At 39.4% G+C, this 13,104-nt stretch overlaps 1 protein-coding gene across 1 annotated transcript in view; it reads left to right on the plus strand.

The window, feature by feature from the left end:
* Positions 1–337: 337 nt before the first annotated feature.
* LOC140946724 (uncharacterized) overlaps positions 338–13,104 on the plus strand; it is a 24,179-nt gene continuing 11,412 nt past the window's right edge. Inside the window, exons 1-9 of the mRNA XM_073395829.1 lie at positions 338–1,997; positions 4,083–5,743; positions 6,127–6,172; positions 6,643–6,864; positions 6,971–7,198; positions 7,301–7,616; positions 9,176–9,522; positions 9,813–10,045; positions 11,990–12,312. Of these exons, the coding sequence (XP_073251930.1) occupies positions 338–1,997; positions 4,083–5,743; positions 6,127–6,172; positions 6,643–6,864; positions 6,971–7,198; positions 7,301–7,616; positions 9,176–9,522; positions 9,813–10,045; positions 11,990–12,312 (5,036 nt within the window). The remainder of the gene's footprint in view (positions 1,998–4,082; positions 5,744–6,126; positions 6,173–6,642; positions 6,865–6,970; positions 7,199–7,300; positions 7,617–9,175; positions 9,523–9,812; positions 10,046–11,989; positions 12,313–13,104) is intronic.

A 13,104-nucleotide genomic window follows, 5' to 3' on the forward strand; every position in this document is an offset into this window, starting at 1 on the left:
ATTTTTAATTGCCGTTATCGATTATTTTAGTGGGGGCGGGGGGAGACGGGAAGGAGATTGCTAGTTTTCTTGTCGTTTGCCTGGGGTTCAGTGTACCGTTTTCCCTTTGTTTTCTTTGTTGCTTGTTTTGGAACAGGGAATGGTTTAACACGATGACTGGAATTTGGGGTTTGCTTATTACGGTTCCAGACATCCTTCCCCAAAACAACTAGGTTAAACTTAACCTGTCCAAGGTCTATTTGAAACATGCGTGACTACAGGTTAGGTTCGCGTGACTATTCCAGCCGCGGAAGACTAAGTACTTCCGGCTTTCTTTTGGCCAGTGGTGGAATCAAAGATGGCGTCCATTTTGGAAAGCCCGTATGAACTAAATCAACTTTTTAGGGACATATCCTCGAAGTTTTCTCCAGCTGAATCAGAGGATGTCGTGAAGTCTTCAAAACGAATTTATGGAGAGCAATTTAAATCGCTGGGAAATCAAGATTTGTTGTCATGTTTGGATCGTTTGTGTAAGTTCGGTTATGTAACGAGTAAAAAACTGACTCTAATCAAGGAGTTCATTGCTACAAGATCAAACAATGAGCAGGACATTAACAAAAGAGTTGGAGACTTTGAGACCTCCCACCCATCCCAGCCTGAGCCGGAAAAGGAATTACACGGAAGAATTGAGGAGTTCAAGGAGATTACGGAAAAACTTAAAATGAAGCCTTTCGTTGTTAATTTGTATGGATCCGCTGGAGTGGGAAAGACAACTCTTGCCAGGAACATTTGTGATAAATGGGCTGGGGAGAAATATGTCTTTGATTTAAGAGAAGCTAAAGATATGACGGCGGTTTATCTGAACATCATGGGTAAACTTGACCTAAATATCCAAAACGTTCGTTTTAAAATGCGTACTGTTGTTGGAAGAATTCATGACCTGTTGAAAGTGACAAGCAAAGGTCCTTCTGTTCTTTTACTTCTTGACAATGTGGATCAGTTCACTGAAGGAAAGGGAAAGGAGGGCAAGAACTTAAGAACACAGTTTTTATTCTTTCTGGGAAAGCTGTCAGAGTTTGATGGCGAGAAAGGTTCATTAAATGTGCTTCTGACTTCAAGGACTCGGCTGAATAATTCAGAGAAGGTGTCTGATTTTAAGTTGCAACCTCTTACAAATAAGTTTTCAGAGAAAATCTTGCTACCTACAGAAACATTTCATGTTGAGGCACAGCAGAAGAAGAAGCTTCTTGACATCTGCAAAGGAGTTCCATTGCTATTGAAAGGAACAGCTGCAATTTTGAAACAAAGGAGAAAATCTCCCAGTGATCTTATTGATGAGATAGAAATGAACTCTAAAGAGGCAGCTGGAATTCCTGTGAAATCAAAATATGAAGAGGATACAGAAGAAAGACCTTTTAATTCAGAAGGAGAAGGCATTGATGATGAGCAAATATCAGTGATCAGAGAAATGTTCTATACTTTACCATCTGACACTTTGAGGGTTTCTGCTGTATCGGTATCCTTGTTTCATGGGCCCTTTACTGCTTCCACTGCTGCCAAAATTCTCGGTGTTAGCACGTCAGAAGTAGTGGCACAGCTTGAAGGACTAGTAACCAATGAAATTATTCATGTAGTTGATGAAGAGTCCAAGCAGTTGATATATGACATTCATCCACTTTTAAGAAAGTATGCTGAGAGCATTCAAAATGATGCTATGTTCTATGAATCCTACACTGAAGCGAAGGGCCGATTTTATGAGCACTTTATGTCAAAGATGAAGCGAATTGCTGGATTAATAGAGTCAAGCTACATGAGAGCATTCAACGAGTTTAAAAGAGATCGTCCAAACTTTGAGTTTGCAACTGACATCGCCTTGTTACCAGAGTACTTTAGTGTTCCAGGTGGATACCTTGAAAGTGCATTGATTGTGTCCCTTTTTAATGCCATGTTGTCTGGAAAGAAGCAGACTAAGCTGTTCCATTCCTGGGCAGAGATGTGCAAAGATGATGGCAACTTAGGTATGTTTTTCTTTTCATTATTTTATTAAAAGGAAATTACAATATTTTAAATTACATATATTTCTAACCTGGTGTCTCAAATTGGTTTCTAGCATTTTTTTAGTATATACACACTCAGTGATCTTGGTGATTTAAGCAATCTGGTTGGTTCGCTATCTTGGACTATTCAACAATATTCACCTCCTAGCAAGTGGATAATGTGTGAGCTCGGTATTTTTCCCATTTTTTTAGAGAACAATCTCAATTATTCTTTTCAATCTCGGTGAATAGTGGCTGTGGGAATATTTACCTCGCCGCTCTTGCAGCTCGGTAAATATTTGGCCACTATTCACCTCGATTTCAAAGAATAATTGTAAATATTCACCCCAAATACTGCATGAAAAAATTTCAGAGTTCTTTCATGAAAGCAAATGCTCAATTGTTAGTGAGGTTATATTGACAATGTGTCAACCCATTTATTTAAACAAAATGGTATCTTCCATTGCATGTAACTGGGATATAAAACTTTTCAAGACTACCGCTATTACTGATACTACCACTACTATGACCACTTCCACCACCAACACCACCAGTACCACTACCATTACCACTACATCTACCAATACCACTTCCACCACCACTACCAGTAGTATTACCACTACCACTATCACTACCACCACCAACCCCACCACCACTACCACAAGACAAACGTTTTTTAAATGAACTGAATAAAATCGTACCTGACTCTACAAAGAAATCAACCTCAGAATGCATAAAAGTTCTCATGAACTCTAATGACTATCATCTAAATAAGCTAGTAATGAAATTCATTTACTCCTATATGATTAGTATGTGTAATCAAATTGTGTCGAGTAAAATTAGGGAATAATTTCACGCGCGTTTTGTCCAAATCCTTATAATTTTGCGAGCCTTTAGGCGAAGGAAATTATTGGGATTTGGACAAAACGCAAGTGAAATTATTCCCTAATTTCACGAGTATACCATTTGATTACCTATTAATATCATGGGTGACGAATTACCTTAGCAATCTTAAATTTCTGACATGTTTATACGGGGTTGTATCGATCAAGAACTCCACTCTCTCAAACGTTTAGATCTTAAATTTGGCTTAAGTTCAGAATTTTTCGACAAAATACCTGTTAGAATTCTTCTTGATGTGCTCTTTTGTGTGTTCAGGTTTTCTAAAGCATCCTTTGATGCCGTGGCATCTTCATTCATGACATTTTAAGACTTCATCGCCATCTTGACACTGATACATACGGAAGGTTGCCATGGAAATTTTGTAATTTCACATGTAAAATTACAAAATTAATTATCGCTGAAATTTCATGCCAAAATTAAGGAGTAATTTGTCACCTATGATATTATACGTGTTACTTTGTTATTGTCAAGTAAAAGTAATGTAACTTAAGTTTATTAGTATAGTATATTAATTGAAATAGGTAAGCTTTTGCAACACTGTAAAACGTTATGGTCATGCAACTAAAGCAATTTATTACTTTATTTCTTACCACTACCACTACCACTACCACTGCCACTACCACCACCATTACCACTACCACTACCACTGCCACTACCACCACCACTATCACAACTATAAACATCACTACTCCCACCACCAGCACTACCAGTACCACCAGCACCACCACCACCACCACTACCAGTACCATAACCACTCCCCAAAAAACAATATCAATACCAAGGTCACTACTAATTCCTCTATTACTATTACTACAACTACCACCACCACCACTAACACTGCCACTACCATAACCACTGTCACTATTACTGCCACTACCACTACCACAGCCATCACCACTACTGCTTTTGCCACCTGACTATGAATTATATATGACACTCTATGTATCACCACCACTGCACTACATCTGACACTTCCACCACCACTTGCACTGCTACTGCTACTGTCCCTGCTACTACCACCACAATGCAACACAGTCATTACTATTAACACTGCCATTTTCACTAGCGCTCTGACAACTGAGGTATATTTACATAGAGAATCAAATAGACTCATCATGCCAAAGTTTACAATTGTTGCAAATTTTAAGTATTCCTTTTTTGCAGGTTCATTGTTTCACGCTCACTTACGATGTAGGGAAGCTAAGCTGGTCTCAGGATCTCAGGGTGCTCATAAAGCTTTTCAAGTGTTGGAGAAGGCATCCATGTCGTTAAAACAAGTTGATGACAAATCTACCGAATCTTTCAAGCTGACCCAAGGGCTCTACTTGTATTTGGAGGGAGAAATCTACTACAAAAACAGGGACTACCACAAAGCGATTGAACGTTTAGAGTCCTCCTTAGACCTCATGGAGAGTGAGTTTAAACTTGACACCAATCTTGCCAGATGTTACAACGCTCTAGGCAATTGTTATTACGGACTTGGCAGACCGGAGAAAGCTCTTGAGTTCTACAGCAAGGCACTTAAAATGCGAGAAGAATTATCCGGCTCTGATTATCACTACGACATGCCCGTTTACAAGAATCAAATTGGCACAGTTCATGAGGACAAAGGAGAGTATGACGAGGCAGTAAAATGCTACAAAGATGCTCTCGAACTTTTAGAAGAGCTCAAATGTTTGGGATATGAAGATGAAGCACTGTTTCGTAGAAATCTCGCCAATGTTTACGTTCGCCAAGAAAAGTACAAAGAAGCCGAAGAGGAGGCAGAGAAGGCGTTTAAAATCAGACATAAAATTCTTGGAGATCACCCGGATACTGTGCGAAGCATTTTTCAACTGGGAGTTATTCAAGCAAACTTAGAGACTTATGACAAAGCCTTGGACTTTTTCTTGAAAGCTTGTAAAATGGAGAAATTATTGGGTGCTGGGAACCAAAGTGCGGTTTGGAGAAAAATTATCAAAGGCGTCTTTGATATGCATAAATTCCTAAAGAAGAAAGGTGCCGAAAAAGAAAAAGAAGAGTTTAGGCAAGACGCTTTGGCATTTTGTGAGCGTTTCTGGGAAGAAGAGAAAGCTTCTCCACAGTTTAACTTTACTCCTTACAATAAGGAGATTATTGATGCCATACTAGATCTACTGGAGAAAAGAACCAGTAAGTTTGGATTGACAGATAAGAAAGAGAAAGCTCTCATAGACAAGTACGAAAGAGAAGCTCTTTGGTTCTATGATGGAATGCAAGAAATTACCGAGGAAAGCTTTAACAATGAATTTGACGAGGTAACAGACAATAAACTGCTTAATGAACTGCTGAGAGAGAGAGCTACCTTCTTGGACAAGATAATTGAATTCTGTAGTCGACACGATGAGCATGAAAAACTTCGTAAGCACAAACAGGGGAAGTTGACGCTGTTTAAGAAAGTCCTTGTCAGGTCTGACTTTGTTGGTGAGAAGACACAGGAGAAATTAACCCTGAAGAAAGCCGTAGAAGATTTGTATCGAGACTTCGGAGAGAAAGGAAGTATTAAAGGTTTTCGAGAAAACCTCCTGACCACCTGGCAAAGGCAGTGGGAAGAAGGAAAAGGCACAGAGGAGTCAGAAGAAGAGTTGGTGGCTAGATGGAGACTAATCAAAGAAATACTACAGCTGTGCAAAGAACTTGGAATGAAAGATCTTCGCACGAGATATCAGAAAGAAGAAAGGAGCTTTCCTGAATTACATTACCATGAAATGAAACCTATGAGGAAACTGTTTCTCAATAAGATGAAAGATCTGGCTTCTTCTATCGGAGATCGTGAAAGAGAGAAAGTCTACCACCCTCCTTTACAGGTAAAATTTTTTGGGATGATTAGTAGCTGTGTAGTAGACTTTCAGTAATTCAGAGATTATTGTATTTTTTTTCTTTCATGAACTCATTCGCTTTGACGTTCCAGGGTATAAATTTGTTTTTGTAAAACGTTGGTTTGGCAGCAAGCCAAAATCAGTCAGGCACTATGGACAAATTTGAAAATGAGTTATTCAATGTAATCATTCATTTCACTAATGAAGGTCGCACTCTTCAGTGGTGAAGTGACGAACACGTCTGAAAATGGCACAAAATTAAGCCCTTGCTACCTTACGAAAGAGGTCTGTTTTATTAGGTACACAGGCATTGCTATGTATGATTCTTCAGTGTTAATGGCTTTTCTATATTATCTATTTTCTCTAAACAGGATTTGGGAGAGAAAATACAGCTAAGAGTCGTTCTAAAACGGAAAGGTAACTTTTCACTGATACCTTATTACACGTTTTAAATGGAACTTACCTTTGTTTTGTTTTTTTTTTTACCTTCACTGTATCGGTCGTCGTCGTAACATTGAGTTGATCGTCATCATTAGAACCTCAGCGTCATATCCTCACCTTCACTACCATCGTTACAATAATTAGGGAACTTAAGCACCAGACGTTCTTGATTCAGGAAACATCATGGCCTTATGTAGAAAGAAAATATTCGCGCAGTGGACTAAAATACCATTGCATCATTATGCGCTCTTATAGAACGCTCTCACGGAGAAAAAGACGTTTTGTTCCATTTCTACACAGTTTCTGTTTATATGATTCGTTAAGGAGATAATTATTTGATATGGTGTCCATAAAGACACTCGAAATTAGGTAACATCTTAGTTATATCAGCTATTCACTGTTTTTTTTTTTTTTGGTTGTTTCTTCTTAATCTCAACTCCCTCAAGTAGAAACAGAATGTTTGCTCGAAAAACCCCCGTCAAATGCCTACGAGGGAAGAGAAGAGACTGAAGAGAAAGATGAGGAAGACTTTCTAGCGGTAGCCGTGGAGGCCGCTGCGTTAACATTCGAGGTGGTGATCAGAGAAGGGTTAGAGGAAGATGTTGAAGTGGTGTCCAGTGAGGTAATTGAAGACGTCGGTGGAGAAGTGTCCATTCATATGATACCAGGTAACGTATCGTGTCGGTACCGTAATCACATAGTTATTTGATATGGTGCAGATTTAGACACTTTAATTCGCTAATGTCTGAGTCTTTTCTTTTTTTTAATCTTAAGTCCTTCAAGAGGAAATGAAGTGTTTGCTCGAACAATCATCCTCGGATACTTGCGAGGAGAAGGAAGATACTAAAGTAGAAGCTAAAGAAGACGTTGAAGCCGTGTCGGTGGAGACAGAGTTAGCTTCCGAGGAATTGTTGACTGAAAGGTCAGAGGAGGATGCTGAAGTGGTCTCCAAGGAGGTAACTGCAGACTTCGTTGGAGAAGGATCCCTACATGTGATGCCAGGTAATTTCTTGGTACCCTAACTACATTGTAATTTTTTGCACATAAAAACACCTTAAATTCGTTATCATCTTCGTTTCTTTTTTCTGTTTTCTTAATCTCAAGTACTTAAAGAAGGATTAAAATCTGTGCTTGAAGAACCTTCCTCGAATGCTGGGAAAGGGAAAGACGAGACCGACGACGAAGCTCAAGTCGTTTCGGAGGAAGCCACTGAATTAGAGACCAAGGAAGTGATTTCAGAAGGGTGTGGAGAAGATGTTGAAGTGGCGTCCGAGGAGGTAACCGAACAGCCAACTGAAAAACGATCTCAAGGAACTATTACCAGAGGATCATTCAAAGACGTTGAAGCAAAGTCTGAAGACGAATTTGAAGTTGATGGCGGTTATAGTGCCATGAACACGCGAAGCGTTGTTGTTATTAAGTAAGTATTCGTTATGTAAGTAATGTAAGCAAAGGGAAATACAGTCAAACTTCCCTGCAGGTACATGTACTGAAGAGAGGGATTTAAGGGTCCTTATTATATAGATATGGATGAATCCGCGAGCGGGCAAGATGAAGTTATGTGATCTGATTGGCTACCCAAAAGTGCAAGATGGACGCATCTTGCCCGCTCGGAATTTTCCGCATTGGTCCCGCAAGAGAAAGTTCTCGTTAAGTTGGACATTATAATAAGTCCTTTGTGAAAACAAGCTCGTTTGGTCAAGATGACTGAATAATACCCAAAAAAGACCTTTGGCAATATTCAGCCATATTATCCGAAGAAGCGTGGTCAAAAACGCATGCAGGGGCGTAGCGTCCATATACGCAAGTACGCCCGTGCGTACAGCTGAGATCTGAGAAAAAATTTTTTCTCATTAAATTTCCTGGCCAATAATTTCATATTTTCACATTATACTGGCTTTTTTATTAGAATTCCCATTATCCAAGCATCAATCATTCAGTGCTGGCCACTAATAATGGCAAAATGCATTTGAGTGGTAAGCAAAAATAGGAACCCTCCCTCAAGGTCAGCCAGCCTCACCAGTTTTCCCAGCCCCGCAGGTATTCTTGAAGGAGAGGTTACTATGCCATGACGTGTGGCTTCAGAACAAAACGTTTTTGCCGTCAACGGATATTAGGAATATACTTGTGAGGTCAAACAGTGAAGCCCCAGTGATTGATTTTCCGAAGAAACTGTTAGAGAATCCTATGAATATTTCTGCGACTTGAGGAGCGTGATCACTGGCTTCTGTAGTGTTTTCGTGAGTTTCGTGAGACAAAGTACACACATATGGCTCGAAAATCGATACACGATTACTTCAACGTAATTAACAAGACAACTAAACAACGTCTACATGCACTGCCGAACGTAGCTTCAGTAGCATGAAGAGACTAAAATCTCCTCTGCGAAGTACGATGAAGGACGAAAGATTAAGCTCCCTAGCAATCCCTCATATACATAAACATAAGAACGTGGATTGACCGGTTGGTGACGGAGTTTGCCCGTCTTAAGGGTCAACGCCTCGCCCCTTGCTTGTGACCTGTCTTCATTGTGTTTGTACAACTTTCTACTGCATTTTTGCCGCATTATTTATTGAAAATGCCCCGCAGAAAAACCAGGAGATGGCATTTCCGAGACCCTCAATTTCAAAATTTTCTGGGGGAGCATACCCCCAGACCCCCCTGGTTGTATGCGCCTTCGGCGCTTACGAAACATTTACGCTGGTACGAAAAAGATAAATGATACATCACCTGCATATTCATTGTGAGCTGTTCCAGAGGATGTGCATGGCTACAAGACGGCACTTTTCGCTTTATCACTGTCTGTAATCCTATACGTTGCAACAATTATACTTACTTAAAATTTAAGTGTTTTTAGTAAGTGGCGATCAACGCCGCGGGGTGTTTCGTCCAAAACATATATTGAATTGCAACGCTTATTTTAAAACGTATGGAGTACCCCGTGGTGTCTTAAAACCTTAATTTGTCTAATTTTTTAAGGGATACAGTGACCAAACAAGGCGCCCATTGGAATCTTAAAAAAGTGAAGGCACATGTGATGTTCCCTCCTGATGCTGTGTCTGAGGAAAGGACAATCACTGTCCTTAGATGGAATTCGTCAGTTTGTTCCCCTCCTTTGAACAACAATGAAGCTCTTGTTAGTGGCATTATTGAACTATCGACCGACAGTGCTCAATGTCTTGATTTCAACAAAGCTGTCACGCTTGTAATTTCCCATTGCGCGGGAGACTTGAAGGGGTTTGAGATTGTGGCGAAAAAACTACTTGACAGGGAGAGTAACGTGTGGGATGACATTTCTGAAACGGTTGATATGCGGTCATCGGCAGGTAAGGAAGAAGTTGGCGAAGAGACATGTAGTTAAATTCCTTCCTTCTCAGTTTTAAAACGGATTATCCCCGCTTTGTCCCAGCATTCGTTTAAGAGAGGGGAGGGGGGGGGGGGGGTTGGGGGGTGGGGGCTGATGCCTAATAGAAGACGGTTTGCAGTAAGTAGCTAAAGAAGCACTTCCGTGACTTTTAAAAGCGACCTACTCTTTGCGGACGACTTCTTCTTGCAGATTCTATTAATCCAAGTTTGACTGCATCACGAAACTAAAAGACTACATGTTTTATTACAGACACAAGGAAAGTGAGAGACCCTGCCTCGTCAAATGATATTCCTGATTATTTTCTGCCGGTTGCTAAATTTGAAACTACACAGTACTCAACATTTGCAGTTGTTTCCCGACTTAAATCGCACAAGTTCACTGTCACTTCTGAGGGAAAACTCCTTTCCTTGCCTTATCATCCACTCTTCAATGTTTTTATTCCTCACGATGCTGTACAAGAAGACACAGAGCTTCATGTCAAAGTTAGTTTTTATTTATTTCTTTATTTATGACGATTTATTTATTTTACATAACACGGAAAAAACGATCATGCCTTAGCTTGTGCAATTCCGAAGTTATTATCAGTTGTTACGTCCGGTATACTGTAGGTTGAGTATTGCCTCATAACCACCAAGTGTGCGGTACGCATTGCTAAGACTGAGATAATGTGGATTGGCTCACGGCAAAGACTTGCTTATACTGTTACCTATTGACTTTACAGAGATCTCGCTGTTAGTTATCTCTTTTTCGTTGTAAAAAATAACAAAAAGGAGGAGGGAGAGGGGTCCTGCGCACGTCTTGTGTTGTGTGTTGAACGTTGTAGATCAAACGCTAATAATTGAGATATAAACTCCAAGGTTTCGGCAATACTGGAAATTAACTTAGTCTGCAATGCAGTCGTATTTCCTTGTGCGACTTTAATTGCGCTTTCCATTTGTCAGAACTGACCGGCCAGACCATTCCAGTCATAATGAGAATTTCACTTTTAATCAAAACTATCCAGCCAAATCATGGATATCCTAAATAGCATGCACGATGGAGATGGTTTTTTCATCAAAAACTCTTGGAAAAAAGCTTTTTTCATTGTCAAAATTACTGGTCCTGCTTAGTCCGCCTGGTCAGCTCTGTCTTTTGGAAAGCGCCCTAAGTTACTTGTTTATGTTAATAACCGTGGCCGCCATCTTTGATTTGAACACCAAAGAAGATTGGGGAGGGTAGAAATGACAACTCTAGGGGTAGGCATTGAGGTGAAACTAGGAAGTGGGAGACGGGGAGGACCCCTTGAGTCACCCCAACTCCTCGACCTTTTTTAGAATCCAGCATTGCGGTTAAGCGAGCAGAAAACATTTGCGCACCTGAAGGAAATTTTTCGTGATGATCTGTTTTGTTAGTTTGTTGGTAAATTGTTGTTTCATTTGTAGTTTGAAGGGCAAGTAATGACTAAATCCGTTGTAATCTGTTTTGAGCGGAATTTCTCGTGGCTCGATAACTGATTAAAATTTCTAAGACCATTTCCTCTGGCACAGGTGCACTCAGTTGGCTGACAGTCATTGTAAGGAATTGTTAAAAGATTATTCGGATTTCTTCACTTTTTAAAGTACCATTAACCCTTTCACTGCCAAATGTGACCAAAGCCAAATTCGACAAAAATCCCAAATTTCATTTCTTAGAATTTTAAAAAACAAATAGTACCACATGAAAGTACTTCCAAAGACATTTTATTTGAATGGTCACACCATAGGATTTAAAAACACAGACTCAAAGTTAGAACGACATACTAAATAAATAGTACCGTGTGAAAGTACTGCTGAAGAGGTTTCATTTGAATGGTAAAATAGGATTTCATCCAGTTACTGATGACCAAATATGGGAGAATTTTGTTTTTAATGGGGAAATGACGTCAAAAATGCAGTTCTCTACAGGTTAAGGCACCGTTAACCGAGAAGACCTGGGGACGAGGTTGAGTTGTTTTCGTTATTAAAACTAAAATGGCGTACACTTGACTCTTTTCAAGAGTAAGAATTACAGCTGGAACTAGACGAAATAATGGCTAAAAACATATCAAAAACAGCATGAAGACAACTCGGATGGCGACGTCTGCTATTCGGGGAATATTTGTGGAGCTGGACAAACGAAAACGTACACTATCGAAGATAAACTTAACATCGATGCAGGTAAGCATGTTTTAGCTGTGTTTTTAAACTAGGAATTATTTTGAATGAATAATAATTTCAGCCTCGGTGGATAACACCCTCCTCGATCTGCTTAATTCTTCATATCCTACTCAGCCTCATTCATTAATTGCTACTTAAGTGAATGTTGCTGATCATCTCCTTGTTACCAAAAAGAAAAAATAAGAAAATTTCAAAGTAAAGGTATTGTTCCAAATTACAGAACCTTCTAATGTGCTGTCTTTCTGCAATTAGTTACACGAAATTCCTCACAGAACATTTAGAGGGAAGGAGATTTCGGCAAGCCCCATACTCAGAATTACAGGCTCTGATCATGACTCATTGCAGTTTAAAAAACCTGTAACCATACGGCTACCATTGCCACTCACGGAGGAAAGTTGTGAAGTTCCTGAAATGTCGTCGTGCCGCGTTCGCATCTGGTTTTTAGAGTTAGCTTCAGATGCATCAGATCACGAGGAATGGACTGACATCAACGACGGCCTTGTCACGCCTGAAAGTTTACTACGTACAATGGCGATCGAGTTCAGCGTCATGCACTTCTCTGGGCGCTTCTCTGGGTATCAAACTTTTGTAATTGTTATCCAATATGCCTTAATTTGGCCATGTACTTAGATTGTCCTATTCAGAAATTATTTGCATGATGCTGCTTGGGCCTGCTCACTCCAACTCTAAAGAGGAATGCCGTCCGAAATAATAATAATATATAATAATAATAATAATAATAACAATAATAATAATAATAATGATAATAATACAATAATAATAATAAGTGAAAAGAATCTTTATTACAAAACCTCACCCCACCTTAATAATAATAATAATAATAATATAATAATCATAATAATCATAATAATAATAATAATAATAATAATAATAATATGAGTTGCCAAGATGAGTTGCAGACTGTTTTAAGAAAGCAAGCAACTGATGCAGTTCCTAACTTCTGGCTAAAGCAACTCACAGCACTACATCAACACCTACTGAATGCATATAACCAAGCAATAGAACACCCAGATAATCTGCCTGATTGGTTCACTACAGCACAAACATATTTACTACCAAAGAACAAAGACACAGAGAACCCCAAAAACTATAGACCAAGGCCTGTTTATCAACATCCTACAAGGTGCTCACATCAATTTTAACCGAAAGAAGCTACACCCATATCACAAAGAATGATATATTGCCGGAAGAACAGAGAGGTTGTGTCAGGGATACAAATGGATGCAAAGATCAGCTCCTAATAAATAAATAAAATGATCATAGAAGACTGCAAAAAGAAGAAAAAGAACTTGAGTATAACTTGAATAGACTACAGAAAAGCCTATGATAGTGTTCCTCACAGTTGG

The sequence above is a fragment of the Porites lutea genome, chromosome 8 (genome assembly GCF_958299795.1).
Source record: "Porites lutea chromosome 8, jaPorLute2.1, whole genome shotgun sequence".
Taxonomy (NCBI): Eukaryota; Metazoa; Cnidaria; class Anthozoa; order Scleractinia; family Poritidae; genus Porites; species Porites lutea.